Consider the following 14,106-nt stretch of genomic DNA (forward strand, 5'->3'; position numbering starts at 1 on the left):
AATGGCAATTTTTGATATCAGAAATTACATTTCCACTAGTAACAATGATAATTCTTGATATCAACAATTACATTTTTACTAGTTAAAATGCTCATTCTAGACATCAAGAATTGAATTTCAACTAGTAAAAACTATAATTCTTGATATCTGTAATTGTATTTTCACTAGTGAAATGTCACCATAGGCTGCCATTCAAATTCAATTGTTGATATCAAGAACTGATTTCGTACTAGTTGAAATTCCAATTTCACATAGAAATACAATTCTTACTAGTAAAAACCTTTATTTTTGATATCAACAATTGAATTGCTACTAGTAACAATGTTCATTTTTGATATCAATAATTCCATTTTCACTAGTGACAAAATTAATTTCTGATATCATGAATGTGATTGTTACTAGTAAGAAAGCCATTTTAGAGATCTGAAATTATATTGATATCAGAAATACATTTTCAGATATCAAAAATTAACATTTTTACTAGTAGCAATTCAATTGTTGATATCTAGAATAGACATTTTTACTAGTAACCACGTAATTCTTGATATCAGGAATTCACATTTTTACTAGTAACAATGTAATTATTGATATCAAAAATTATATTTCTACTAGTAAGAAATACAAAGCTGATATGTGTATTCGGAATTCCAACTAGTACGAAATCAGTTCTTGATATCAACAATTGAATTTGAATGGCAGCCTATGGTGACATTTCACTAGTGAAAATACAATTACAGATATCAAGAATTATAGTTTTTACTAGTTGAAATTCAATTCTTGATTTCAATTCAATTCAAAAATTGCCATTGTTACTAGTAGAAATCTAATTCCTGATATCAGTAAATATAATTTGAACTAGTGAAAATTGAATTGTTGATATCAAGAATTCATATCCTGGAAATTAATCAAAGTTAAAACGGCTTGCCTTACTTGGGTACATATATCCAAGTGTGTGTATAATACATTAAAACATCCCATATTGCTCTATGTAATATATGATACCATAATGAACACTTGCCACCCTTTTTTATTTCAAAAGAAACGAGCAACTTCAGAAACAGGAAGAAAAGCATAATGCTTCTACAATGAATGTTTTATTTTTTCCTTTACAAAACTCACTGTCATCTAGAAATAGTTACAGTATACAAGAGAAAAACAAGAGGAGAGACATTTGCAGTTGAACGCCTGGTTGTCAACAGCCAGTCCAACAGTAGAAGTGATAATATAGCAATAATGATGATAACTGCAATAATAGTAACTAGATCATGAATGATAAAGCTTTAAACCAAATGAAATCACACTCGCTCCTCGCTGCCAGAGGCGGAGGCTTCTTCATGTCAAACCATCATGAACACTGATTTCCCTCAGATCTTCATGAGAATACAAGGGATAGGAGACCTATATACTGGATATGAATCATAGCACAGTAAAATACAAAAGAACAAAAAAAAAAAAGGGTTACATATTTTTATTTCAATTGCCTTCAGCCAGTTTTTCCTTCATGTTAGTGTTTCTTCATTACGAATACGTGACATACTTTCATGGATGTTTTCTAATTAGTGTCTAAGGCACTTTAAGAAACTCGTCATTAAACGCTAACAGTGAAGACAGGTTAGTACGGTTTCTCTTAATAATACTAGTGTTCAAAGCATCCCTTCCACAGCTAAGCTCGACGTTACAGAAGATGCTCTTGGGAAATTCAGTCAAGTGCCTGTGAATTAACGTGTTCAGTATTTCCAGTTGCTTTCGGCGCTGATGAATGAGATCTCTAACTGAAGCACTTCCAACGTCTTTATTTTAACTTCCAATCCACTTCCTTTGGTGGCTGTGTTCATATCTAATAGAGCAGCTGGGTTTGAGAAGTACCATCATTCTGTCACATATAGGGGGAACAACATCCATAAAGTGATTAAATATGTAAAGGCGTATAATTCTTCATCTTGGCATGCGTTTGCAACCAGAATACTTCATACTTCCTTTCCAGTTGAAGTGGCCTTATATGGCTTTTCTTACGATGTGCAGTTAAAAGCGATTCGCAGTTACATCCAAATTCTTAAAACACAAAACATGGCTTTTGTCAGCTAAATCTCCCAAATAAGATAAAACAGGCCTCGAGTTCAATGGAGATGGATCACTAATGCAGTATTTCTCGTGTTTGAACTATTTCATGTGTTTAAATGGTAACGAGATGCTGAAGTGAGCAGCTTTTTCACAGTTTTTTTCTTTTCCGGTCCAGTGCCACAGGACTCTTTTCTTTTCTTTAATGTTGGCTTGTAGCGAACGAGCAGCACATGCACCTCAAATCGCCCCCAAATCTGCAGAACGCGTTTATCTGGAGAACTGTACTGTACAACTAAGATCCAATCGGCCACGTTTGCTTAGCTAGCAGATGGTTAAACTAACGCTCTTATGAATGAGCATATTCATGTCCACAAAGCAAACTCTGATGTTTGAAATGCACTTGTACTTCTAGTGTGTTCTGTTGTGAGCGCAGTATTTTTGTAGTTGAAGCATCTTGCATTTAGAACAAGGCAGAGTTGATGCTCCCTTGGTAGGGAGAGGGGATATACATGTAGCTTAATTCTGAGTGTGGAAGTGTTAGTGTGTGTTTGCGTGTGTGTACATCGCTCACTGGTCCTCTTTCTGTACCGCTGACCCCACGTAGCTAAAGGAGAGAGTCATTAGGAGAGGAAGCAGTGGGGCTGATGGCTCTACTCTGCTTGAGCCGTCTGGTTCTCGTTCAGGTCGCTGGCCTTGCTGTCGGCGTCGTCGTCAGAGAAGTCTCCTTCCACCTGCAGCTGTCTGCGTCCAGAGCGGCTCGAGGAGAAGCTGACGGGACCTCCTCGTCTGCAGGACACAGACACGGTCACTTCACTGTTCTTTATATACCATCAGACCATTTATTCACATTTTGAACTGGCTTTTATTTTTAGATTTTCAGTTTTATTATTTTTTTTATATTTAGCATTCATTTGTTTTTATTTCAGTTTTAGTATTTTTTATTTTAGTAATTATGTTGTGCTTTTGTCATTTTTTGTTTATTTAGCATTCATTTAATTTTGCTATGTGCTTGCCATTTTTATTAGTTTTTAGTATTACTTCTATTTAAATTTATTTCAATTCTAGCTAAAACAAATTCAATGTCTATTTAGCATTTTTTATATTTCAGTTAATAATTTTGTTATGTGCTCTTTTATTAGTTTGTAAAAATATTTTAATTAATCTGCCATTCATTTATTTGTATTTTCATTTTGTAAATTTGATATGTGCTTTTGTCAGTTTTATTAGTTTTTAAATCAATATTTCTATTTAAATGTAGTTTATTTGAATTTTAGTCATTTTGTTGTGCTTTTTTCATTTTTATTTTTAATATTTCTTTTTAGCATTAAGGTTTGAGTTTTAGTAATGTTTGAAATGTTTTTTATTTTGGTCAAGGTGAAATTTCTAAATTTCATTCACATACATTTTTTTTTTTCCAATTTCTGAAAATGATTTTTAATAGTTTTCGTTAACAACACTGTTGTACAAATTGTACATTCTTTGGTTGGGTCGATCAGTTCGGGTCCCTCAATTAGATCGTCATGCCAAAAGTGCTGTTATGGGACTGCCTTGTTTCACTGCTGACAGGACTTTGTTTTTACGGTTGATCCAGCTTTTTTGGATCCATTTTGTGTCTGTGCTGATATTCACTGCTATTTCACTCAGCTGACCATTTGCTGCTTCATTATTAAACTGTATAAAACACGAAAGCACAAATATTCTTACATTTTAATACAAGGATCTAAAGTATTGCAATATATAAATATATGAGTGCATTTAGTCTTGGGCCAATACCTGAGGCGGTTTTTGAGCGTGTTGACCTCTCGGCTCAGACCCTCACTGGCTTCAGTGGCATCGTCCAGCTCTCTCTGCAGTTTCCTGCGCGAGGCGTTCGCTCGAGTCGCCTCTTCCTCAGCCTCCTCCAGCTGCCTCTTCAGCTGCTTCATGCGGGAGTTCGCCTTTTCCATCTGAAGACGGACAGAAGTTGTGAGTCTTGAATTTCTGAGTTCCTTTTTATTTCTCATCCTGTCATTTACAGCAATAAAAGATAAACAACTATCACTCAGTCCTAATTGTGGTTAGCCATCGCGATATAATTTTCCTCAATAAAATGATAACAAAAGTTTGATAAGTGTTCAATATAATGTTTATGCATTATGCAAATAATGCTGCACATGTGTGTAACAGACCCCCGCACTGGTGCCAATACCAATTTGCATAACTGATAAGCGCTGAAACATTAAAAGGCAAACGCACCAAAAGCGTAACGAAACCGATCTGCACGTTTGAACCGGACGCTGATCTGGTTTCTGTGTCTCAAACGAACCTGTGGATCTCTTTGAACTGACATGAACCAGTGACTAGTTTATCCACAAAAGCAGTCTGGTGCCTTGGTAGCAAAATACATTTTGGAAAGACCAGCCAATCAAATTGAAGTGGGCAACTTAAGACAGTTTGCCATTTTTGGTCAGATGTTTCATAAACAGCCCGTGGAAATGTTGTCTGAATCTTGGAAAGTGGAAATTCAGTTTCATTTATTGCATGTAATCAGAATGAGCAGCTCAGGACCCGGTACGCTTTTGCGAATGAAGATTAGTATTTGGGGTTTCGTTCACCTGCTCTTTGTACTGGTCAGCATGGCGACGCTCATCCTCCACTTGCATGAACACTTCTTTCAGTTTCTTCTCTGTGCGACGCACAATCTTATTTGCTGCTGCTCTCTCCCTGTGAAGCGCGCGGATCATACATCGTTAACAAAAACCACCGGCACTAATTTGAGTTTTGGCAGATACAGAATGTGGAGTTTCTTTTCATTGTTGCTTACTTTGCTTCCTGCTCAAGTTGCTCCTCTAGCTGGATAATCTTGGCCTCCAGGGCGGCGATAGAGGCCTTGAACTTTGATTTGATGGATCCCTCCAGTTCTTGCAGTTTGGACTTCAAGTCTTTGTTTTGCCGCTCCAGCTGCTGACGGGCGTTCTCGCTCTTCTGGGCGGCACTGCGCTCTCCTGCCAGCTCTGTGTTCAATGTATCCACCTGAAAATCCAGACACAACAGCTGTTATTAGAGATGTGAAATGTAGTTAAGAGTGCTAATGGAGATTACGCATCTTACAAAGCTCCCAAGCACATAAACCTTTAAAAACATGGTCTGTTCTCAAAGCTCTGACAAGTTTAACTGCATTGACTGCTCATATTAACAGTAGCTTCCTCAACACTGCACCTGCATAGTGGTCTTGCGGAAGCGGTCGTTGAGGAGCTCCATGTTGCTTTGTTCCTCCTCAAGCTCTTCTTCCAGCTGGGAGATACGAGCCTCCAGCCTCCTCTTTTCATCCAAGAGGGCTGCCCTGAAGGAAAACAAACGTGAATGAATGATAAAGCTGGTTTTTGAACAAACTATGAACAGAGGAGCAAATGAATTAATTAATAGTAGAAATGGAAATTGTGATATTCTTTTCTTCCCTATTCTGATGTATATTCACGAGTGAAACGCCATTTATAAAAACATCACAACATTCTATAAAAAAAACTCTCATGGTGACTTGAAATCAAGTCCACATGCAACCCTCTACACACACCTTGGCAAGAGAATCACCATTGGCTAGTAAAAACGTACACTCTTAACATCAGTCAATCAATCATTATATTATGATAATCAAGCACTATTTAAATGATAGAACTTTAGTAATTAGAACTAAAACTTGGTAACCATGAATTAATGCATATTTGTCATTTTAACTGAACTTAGGACTGGTGGTGGTGCTTAAGGGTTGGTCATTCAGTGTTTCTGTAAATAGTAATAGATAATAGTAATTATTATTAAAAGATAATAATCCTACTACTAATTATGACATTAAACAACACACTAAGGATTGATGAGCTGCTGGGTTAATGAATATTAAGCATGTTGTCAGCGTTCGCTCGAACTGATTTGCTGAAATCAAAACAGGGATGAGCACCAGCCAATGAGATTGCCCTTTACGCATTAGTTCCGCCTTAGTTCTTCTGCTTGTTCTTAAAAGCTGAATAATTCCAAATGAACTCCGTTATTTTGACAGGAAAATACAACTAAGAATATTGTTTACATGTAGCACGTCGATTCTGAGTGGTATGTAAGACTCTCTCTCTCTCTATTTGCGTGTGTGAGAAACACGACGGCGAGTCGTGCGCCTTCACAGCACATCAAATACAGGTACGCTGCGCATCCATTGAGGTGAATTTGAAATACTAGTACCGATCACTTGACTGAGCGAAACTCTGAAGTGCTCAGTTAGTGTTCAGAGAGTGAAAGTATATCTATGCTAAACTTATACTAAGCCCTGTAACACACACACACTGGCGAGTAAAATCTAAAAATGTATTAGCCAGTGGCTAATGGCAGACATCATTTAGTCACCCAGAGTGAAGATTTAGTCACATATGCGAGTGACTTACTCGCATTGTAGAGGGTTGACGATCAAAATGGACCCCATTTACTTTGCTAACACACATCAGTCTTGTGGTGAAGTTCATCCGTTAATCCAAAGAAAAAAAAAAATTCTTTGTAATCTATAAATCTTTCGTCAATTCCCCCCTGGAATGGCATTCCTATTCCGCTTCACTCAGAAATACATCACAATACTGAAGTCAGTCGCAACTTCCGGTTCCAGCTGACTTTAAGAAACTTTGCAGAACAATGACTCACTTTCCAGAAGCACTGTTAGAGATTTCATCTGCCAGCTCATCTCGTTCTTGTTCTGCGTGACGTCTGGCTCGCTCTGAAGATGCCAGGTCCTAAAAACACAATCACGACCAAACCATCAAGACTTGCCAGTCTAACTAATCTAATTTATAACAGTGTGTGGAAACTCAAGCAACAGATGCTTCAGAAAGGCTTTTTTTTCTCTCAGATGTATTTCAGGCTGTGTTGGCTCACCTCTTGCAGCTGCAGAATCTCAGCCTCGAGACTCTTGAGTTTCTTCTCATTCTCCTTAGACTGAGCGAAGATCTCATCCCGAGACGTGCGCGCCTCCTCAAGCTCTCTCTGATAGTCCTTCATCTGGGCCTGTTTTAAAGAGATGTTGCCATCTGTGCTTCTCACATTTTGTCCTATTTCTGCACTAATTCTTGTGATTTCAAATTATAAGTCTCAGTAATGCAGTCAGTAGGGCTGGGCAAAAAAAAAAAAAAAATCTCATTTTAAATTATTATTATTTTTTTTTTTACAAAATGTGGTTGATTGGATATCGATTCTCAAAAGCAATGAATCGATCTTTTTTCCATATATATATTTCTGAAAACATTGAAAATAACATCTGCGTGAATCTTATTACTAGTCTTCGCCACTAGATGTCATCCTCTTATCTACAGTACCTTGCCCAATGCTACAACAGGGAGCCGCTCATTCATTCAATGCTTAACATGGCAGATGCAGGTGCATTTTTCAGCGTGAAAGACGTTCCGGACAGTTGAAGCAATTGTCAGTGTCCCGATCGGGCCAGTGCTGCATGGTCACGAAAGTTTATCACTTGCACGTGTTCTTGCCAATTTAAACATTTAAGCGCAATTCGGTTATGAATCAAATTGAGATCTTGCGAATCGGAATTAAATCGAATTGCGACAACTGCATCGATACCCATCCCTAGCAGTCAGTGATGCAGACGTCTCTGTCCCACTACTAAACGACTGATGCACTTTAGCTGCGAGGAGCTTTTGAAGATAAACAGATTATGCTAACCGTAAATGTGTAATTTCTTGCATTATCATTACTGTGTCATCACATTTCCGTGCATGAACAGCAGCATTGTGGGAAAGCTTCTACCTGGAGTTTGCGTAGCTGTTTAATGGCTTCATCACGGGCCTTGTTTGCAGCCTCGATCTGAGCTTCCACATCTTTGAGGTCCATCTCCAGTTTCTTCTTGGCAGCTACGGCAAGAGCTCTCTGCTTTCGTTCATCTTCAAGCTCCGCCTCCATCTCGCGCACCTGAAGGTACAGGACTCATGGATCAAAACACAGCCAAATAGAGTCTCGTACAAAAACTTGATGTCTTTCTTAAAGGTATTAACCCTTTATTTCACAAAGCTGCCACAATATACAGTAATAAACCAATTTTCTTCACTTTGCAACCACATGATCCATATAAAATGGAAATAAAATTAAGAGTCAACTTATATAATATATATATATATATATATATATATATATATATATATATATATATGGTTGACTCTGGTCAAATGGCTGTTCCCTCAAATACTGCCCTATTTAAAGTTTTTTGGCTTTTAGTATGAATATGTTAGCCTTACTGTTATCTATAAGCTAGTGTGCTCAAAACAATGACAAAATTCTCATTTAGAAAACCAAACCCAACGTTGAAAATGAAAATCAGGTTTATGTCAGAATCCAATGTCAGATTGACGTTGATCTCCAACGTTGGACAGACGTTGTATTGTGGTTGAAAATGAAAATCGGGTTGACGTCAGAACCCGACCAATCAGATGCAGGGCTCTGACGTCAACCCAATTTTCATTTCCAACCAAAATGCAACCCCTGCAACCAAAATCATCCACTGACTGATGTTACTTTCTACTCAAGGACCTTGGCAGAATTTTAGTGGAGTAAAAAGTATGATGTTTGTCTTTCAAATGTAGTGAAGTTAAAGTAAAAAGTTTCCAGAAAAAATAATACTCAAGTAAAGTACAGATACTCAAAAAGTGTACTTAGGTACAGTACTCAAGTAAATGTACTTTGTTACTGTCCTCTGTATAAATTAAAGGTGCAACACTGTTGCTATTTGAAATGGACACCCAAACAAACACACCCGTCCCTTCATTGTTCCACCCCCAAAATATCCACACGCTGTATGCACAGGCAACCACTAACAGCTGCTGCATCAGACAGCTTGTGCAAGTATGGAAGAATCAGCTGTGATTCAACAACAACAACAGCATATCTTAGTTCTGTGAAACATAGCAAAAAAACAATTACTAATGTATCGAGCAGAAACACATCCTTTTTCAGGTCTTCCTGCTCTCTAATGTCTCTCCAGCGCTTTCCAATATTAACCATATTAGCTCTTGTCTGATCGTAACCCTTCTTCCAATTATATTCCCCTGACCTATTCCTCTTTGGTAATATCTCATCTATCTCTCTTTCTACAGTCTTTCTTCAAATATCCACTTTGTTTTTTTTCTCCCACTTAAACAGCCAGAACTATGTACAAACATAATATTTTTTTCAGCACACACACAGAACAGACATCTAATAAATATTCTCAAAATAGTTTTATTAGGTGTTGATTTAAAAATGTTCAACAGCGTTACTCAGAAATATTTTACTGCACCATTAAATGGAAACAGGTGTATATACAGCACAGGTCAAAAGTTTGGAAACATTACGTTTTTTTAGATTTTTGAAAGAAGTCTCTAATGCTTATCAAGGCTGCGTTTATTTGATCAAAAATACAGAAAAAAACAGTAATATTGTGAAGTATTATTACAACTTAAAATAATAGTTTTCTATTTGAATATACTTTAAAAAATAATTTATTCCTGTGATGCAAAGCTGAATTTTCAGCATCATTACTCCAGTCTTCAGTGTCACATGTGACATCCAGTCTATCACATGATCCTTTAGAAGTCATTCTAATATTCTGCTTTATTATGAGTGTTGGAAACAGTTCTGCTGCCTAATATATTTGATGAATAAAAGGTTAAAAAGAACTGCATTTATTCAAAATAAAAAAATATTTTCTAATAATATAAATCTTCTTTACTATCACTTTATATCAATTTAACACATCCTTGCTGAATAAAAGTATTGATTTATTTCAAAAAAAAGAAAGTAAAAAAATTACTGACCCCAAATTACTGACCAGTAGTGTATATTGTTGTTACAAAAGATTTCTATTTTTAAAAAATGTACTTCTTTTTTTTTATTTTTATTTTTTTACTTTTTATTCATCAAAGTATCCTAAAAAAGTATCACAGGTTATGAAAAAATATTAAGCAGCAGAACTGTTTCCAACTTTGATAATGAATCATCATATTAGAATGATTTCTAAAGGATCATGTGATAGACTGGAGTAATGATGCTGAAAATTCAGCTATGCATCACAGAAATAAATGATAATTTAAAGTATAAAAACCAATTATTTTAAATTGTAATAATATATCACAGTATTACTTTTTTTCTGTATTTTTGATAAAATAAATGCAGGCTTGATGAGCAGAAGAAATTTCTTTCAAAAACATTAAAAATAGTAATGTTTCCAAACTTTTGACCTGTACTGTATATGTATATGTATATGTATATATATGTATATGTGTATATATATATATATATATATATATATATATATTAGTATATACACATATACATATACATATATATAATGTTTAATCTTAAATAAATGGATAATCTTTATCTTCAAATTACTTGTAATCCTCAAAAAAACTGTAAATTCCAATCACCTGTTTGACCAGTGCTCTCTTCTTCTCCTCATTCTGCTCATCTCTGGCCTGCAGGTCTCGGTCAAACTGAGCCTTCATGGCCTGCATGTTGACCTCCAGACGCAGCTTGGCATCTTCTGTGGCCTGTAGTTCGTCCTCCAGCTCCTCTAGCTGAGTGCGCATCTCCTCCACCTGCTGCTCCAGCGTGCGTTTGGATTTCTCCAGCTCGTGGACCTACGGATTACAGAACGGAAATAAACAGTGTCCTAAACGGTCACTTCATAATCAAGAGCCAAATTAGAAATCCAGTTATTTTAAACAATGAGTGTGCATGACTAGTCTTTGTCCAGAAGTCATACATGATTACTCAAAAAATATTTAATGGAGATTGCTAAGGAAGATGTCCCTTTTTCATACATTTTAAAATATAAATTTCTAATTTTTCTGATCACTTTTAACATTTTAATTTCCATGACATCATGGCTAAAACCACCACAACACATTTTATTGTTTGCTTTAGCACTGCAAGATACTTTAAAATAAAACCAAAAAAATAGGACTCAGTACGATCATCAAATCATAAAGGCTGCTATTTAATTACATAAACATACGTTCTGCGTGTTTCATAGTGTTCTTACGCGCGAGCTGCTCATTATCCAGCAGTGTTTGCTCCACATGAACTCCATCTCTGCATCTACTCTGAGTTTGGGTCGCTTTAACATGCACCAACTATCTCCTCACACTTGTAATGAGAAGCACTCATCAACAAAAGACAAGCTTTAAGGGCTCTGTGGTTTTCCGTCAAAATAAAACTGATGGTTTAACGTTTAAAAATGAAGAAATTGAGACAGCCATAAATATGAGTACTGTAATTTTACAGTGTAAAGGAAAATAATAATTATATTACAAGAGTAATATCTATTTTGTTTTTATTAAAAATATTATATTTGTATTTATTATTATTATTATTATTATAATAACATAGCCATATTGATAAATAATACATTTTGGCTAAATTGTGCAGCCCTACAAACAACCACAGCAAACCTGGATTTAAAAAAATAGAAATCGCAATTAATTTTTACACCAAATCATTTATCCAAATCTACTTTGCTTCTATCTCCGTCACGGCACTATGAGTAGATCAAGCCACACTGAAATCTCATCAGTCCAAAATCTTGCTCCACATGCAGTATATTAAACATCCATATGTTCTGACTGGCTGATTTTGTTGCTTTGCTAATAAGTATTCTGTTGTCAGTGAAGGCACGCAAATGACATGACACCTGAAACTTGCTGCCTCACACTTGGTTAGCACATGCTGTGTGTGTCAACACATCATGAGGTCTCAAAACAATTAATGGAATTAAATGGAAGAACTGGCAAAATCTGCTGTGTTCAAAACACCAAAGATTCTTCAGACATCATAATGATGAATTCAATCATTATTACCATATATAATAAACAGTACAAACTGCAATACCCTCATAAAACAGTCCAATAACATAATAGTAACTTACATTCTTGCCTACGTCATCCTTGGAACTCATCAGATCCTCCATCTCGGCTCTGAGCTGCTTGTTAAGCCTCTCAAATTCCTCTTTAGCCTCCAGAGCTTCATCCAGGGCTCGGGCCATAGACAGAGCTTTGGTATCCTTCTCTCTAGCCTCTGCCTCAGCACGGTCCCTCTCCTCAGCGTAACGTGCAGAGATGTTCTTCTCTTCTGCCAGCATCTATCATACACATCAAAAATGCTTTCAGGGTTTTTTTTTTTGTTATTAACAAATATTTTCAGTAGTACCTGAAGATTCTCAATGACTGTATATTAAAATACAAAACAAATACTATATAAAACAGTAGCAAATACTATATAAAACAGTAAAATATAAAACCTTTAGCATTATAAAATCCTTAAGGATAGTTCATCTAAAATTACCCCAAATCCCCGACCCTCATGTCGTTTCAAACATATAAGATGTCCATCCATCTTCCAAACACAAATGAAGATATTTTAAATGAAACCTGGAAGATTTCTTTCCCTCTACAGAAAGTAAAACTGACGCTTTAAATGAATTCATAAAGACAGACATTGTTCCATTTACCATATTTTATGTGCTATGTGTATGTGCGCTGATCTGTTAATATTTGAATAAAAGCTTAAAATAAATCTGTTCATTATATAATGTGATTGTATCTTTTCAGAAGACTTGAATTAAGCGGCAACGTTTTGGTGGAACTGACCATAGATATCATATATAAACGCTAGATGTCTTATGGCGCAGTCACTTCCGGCATCACCGTTCGGCCATCTTACGGCAGTGCTCTGTGCATTAAGGTGAATGATCAGCACGTACACAAATCCTCATATCTCGATGAAATCTCGACGGATTTACAAACGGTTTGGTTTCTTACAAACGTTATTAACATGGCTATAATTCCGAATGCTTGAACATGCATGTTATAATTTTTCATATGTATGCAGTTTATGTATGCAGTGTCGTAACTACATCTCTGACGTTTATAACAAACCAAACCGTTTGAAAATCGGTAGAAAATTGAGCAAGTTATGGTTATTTTAAAGTACATGCACCATTAAACGAGTGAGCGAGCACCCTGTCGCAAGATGGCCGCCGTGTGCGGACGTCGACCTCCATTGGCCAACAGCGCGTACGAGGTATCTAGTGTTTATATATATATCTATGGAACTGACTTTCAAAATAAGGACAGAAGTTTCTCAGGTTTCATTAAAAATATATTCATCTGTGTTTCAAAAATGAATGAAAATCCTATGGGTTTGAAACAACATGAGGGTGAGTAAATGATGACGGGATTTTTTTTTTTATAACTATCCCTGTGAACAAAACCAATTCATACCTGGTCAAACTTCTTCTGTTTCTTCTCTAGGTTTGAGACGATCTGTCTCTGGTGGTCCAGGTCCACCATGAGGTCATCAAGCTCCTGCTGCAGTCTGTTCTTGGTTTTCTCCAGCTTATCAAAAGCGATGGCCTTTTCCTCTAGCTTCTGACTGGTCCCCTCCATGTCCTTCTGCAGCTTCCTCTTGACCTCCTCCAGACCCTCAAGAGTTCCCACATCATCCTCCAGTTTCTTCTTCGTCTCAACCAGCTATCCAAAAAAAAGGAGGATTACAATGGAGTGCTTTTCTTTTTAACTGTTTACGTAGTAAAGATTATTTTGAATTTATTCTGAAAAATAATTTTATATTCTGATTATTTCTGAAAAATTTAATTTTTGTCCTCAAACATGACAGGCTTTGTGAGTTTCTTTGCCAACATGTTATTTGCAGATTTAGGGTGCTTTCACACCTGCCTCATTTAGTTCGGTTGAATCGCACTAGAGTTCGTTTTCCCCAATGGTGCGGTTCGTTTGGGCAGGTGTGAATGCGGCAATCGCACTCGGGTGCGCACCAAAAGCGGACCAAACAAGCGTACCAAGACCTCCTGGAAGAGGTGGTCTCGGTACGCTTTGAAACGAACTCTGGAGCGGTTCGTTTGTGGTGAGAACGTGATCCGACCTCGAACAGAACCAACTGCCAAATAACTGCGCATTTTGGACTAAGCCAGTTGCCGTAGTCAGCTGCGCTGTGCATTAACGTTATAGGATGAGGAGAAATGTTTGTTGA

The 14,106-nt window shown here is 36.6% G+C and overlaps 1 protein-coding gene across 3 annotated transcripts in view; it reads right to left on the bottom strand.

Annotated features, from left to right (window-relative positions):
• Positions 1–1,064: 1,064 nt before the first annotated feature.
• The window catches only part of myh10 (myosin, heavy chain 10, non-muscle), a 65,388-nt gene continuing 52,346 nt past the window's right edge, over positions 1,065–14,106 (bottom strand). For all 3 annotated transcript variants that reach the window (XM_079884955.1, XM_079884954.1, XM_079884953.1), the window contains 11 exons: positions 13,341–13,589; positions 11,987–12,199; positions 10,488–10,700; positions 7,837–7,998; positions 6,952–7,080; positions 6,721–6,809; positions 5,260–5,383; positions 4,865–5,073; positions 4,656–4,764; positions 3,835–4,007; positions 1,065–2,847 (listed from right to left, as the gene is read on the bottom strand). In XM_079884955.1, the coding sequence (XP_079741081.1) occupies positions 2,712–2,847; positions 3,835–4,007; positions 4,656–4,764; positions 4,865–5,073; positions 5,260–5,383; positions 6,721–6,809; positions 6,952–7,080; positions 7,837–7,998; positions 10,488–10,700; positions 11,987–12,199; positions 13,341–13,589 (1,806 nt within the window). In that variant the 3' untranslated portion in view covers positions 1,065–2,711. The remainder of the gene's footprint in view (positions 2,848–3,834; positions 4,008–4,655; positions 4,765–4,864; positions 5,074–5,259; positions 5,384–6,720; positions 6,810–6,951; positions 7,081–7,836; positions 7,999–10,487; positions 10,701–11,986; positions 12,200–13,340; positions 13,590–14,106) is intronic.

Source organism: Squalius cephalus (genome assembly GCF_949319135.1).
Source record: "Squalius cephalus genome assembly, chromosome: 10".
In the NCBI taxonomy this organism is placed as follows: domain Eukaryota; kingdom Metazoa; phylum Chordata; class Actinopteri; order Cypriniformes; family Leuciscidae; genus Squalius; species Squalius cephalus.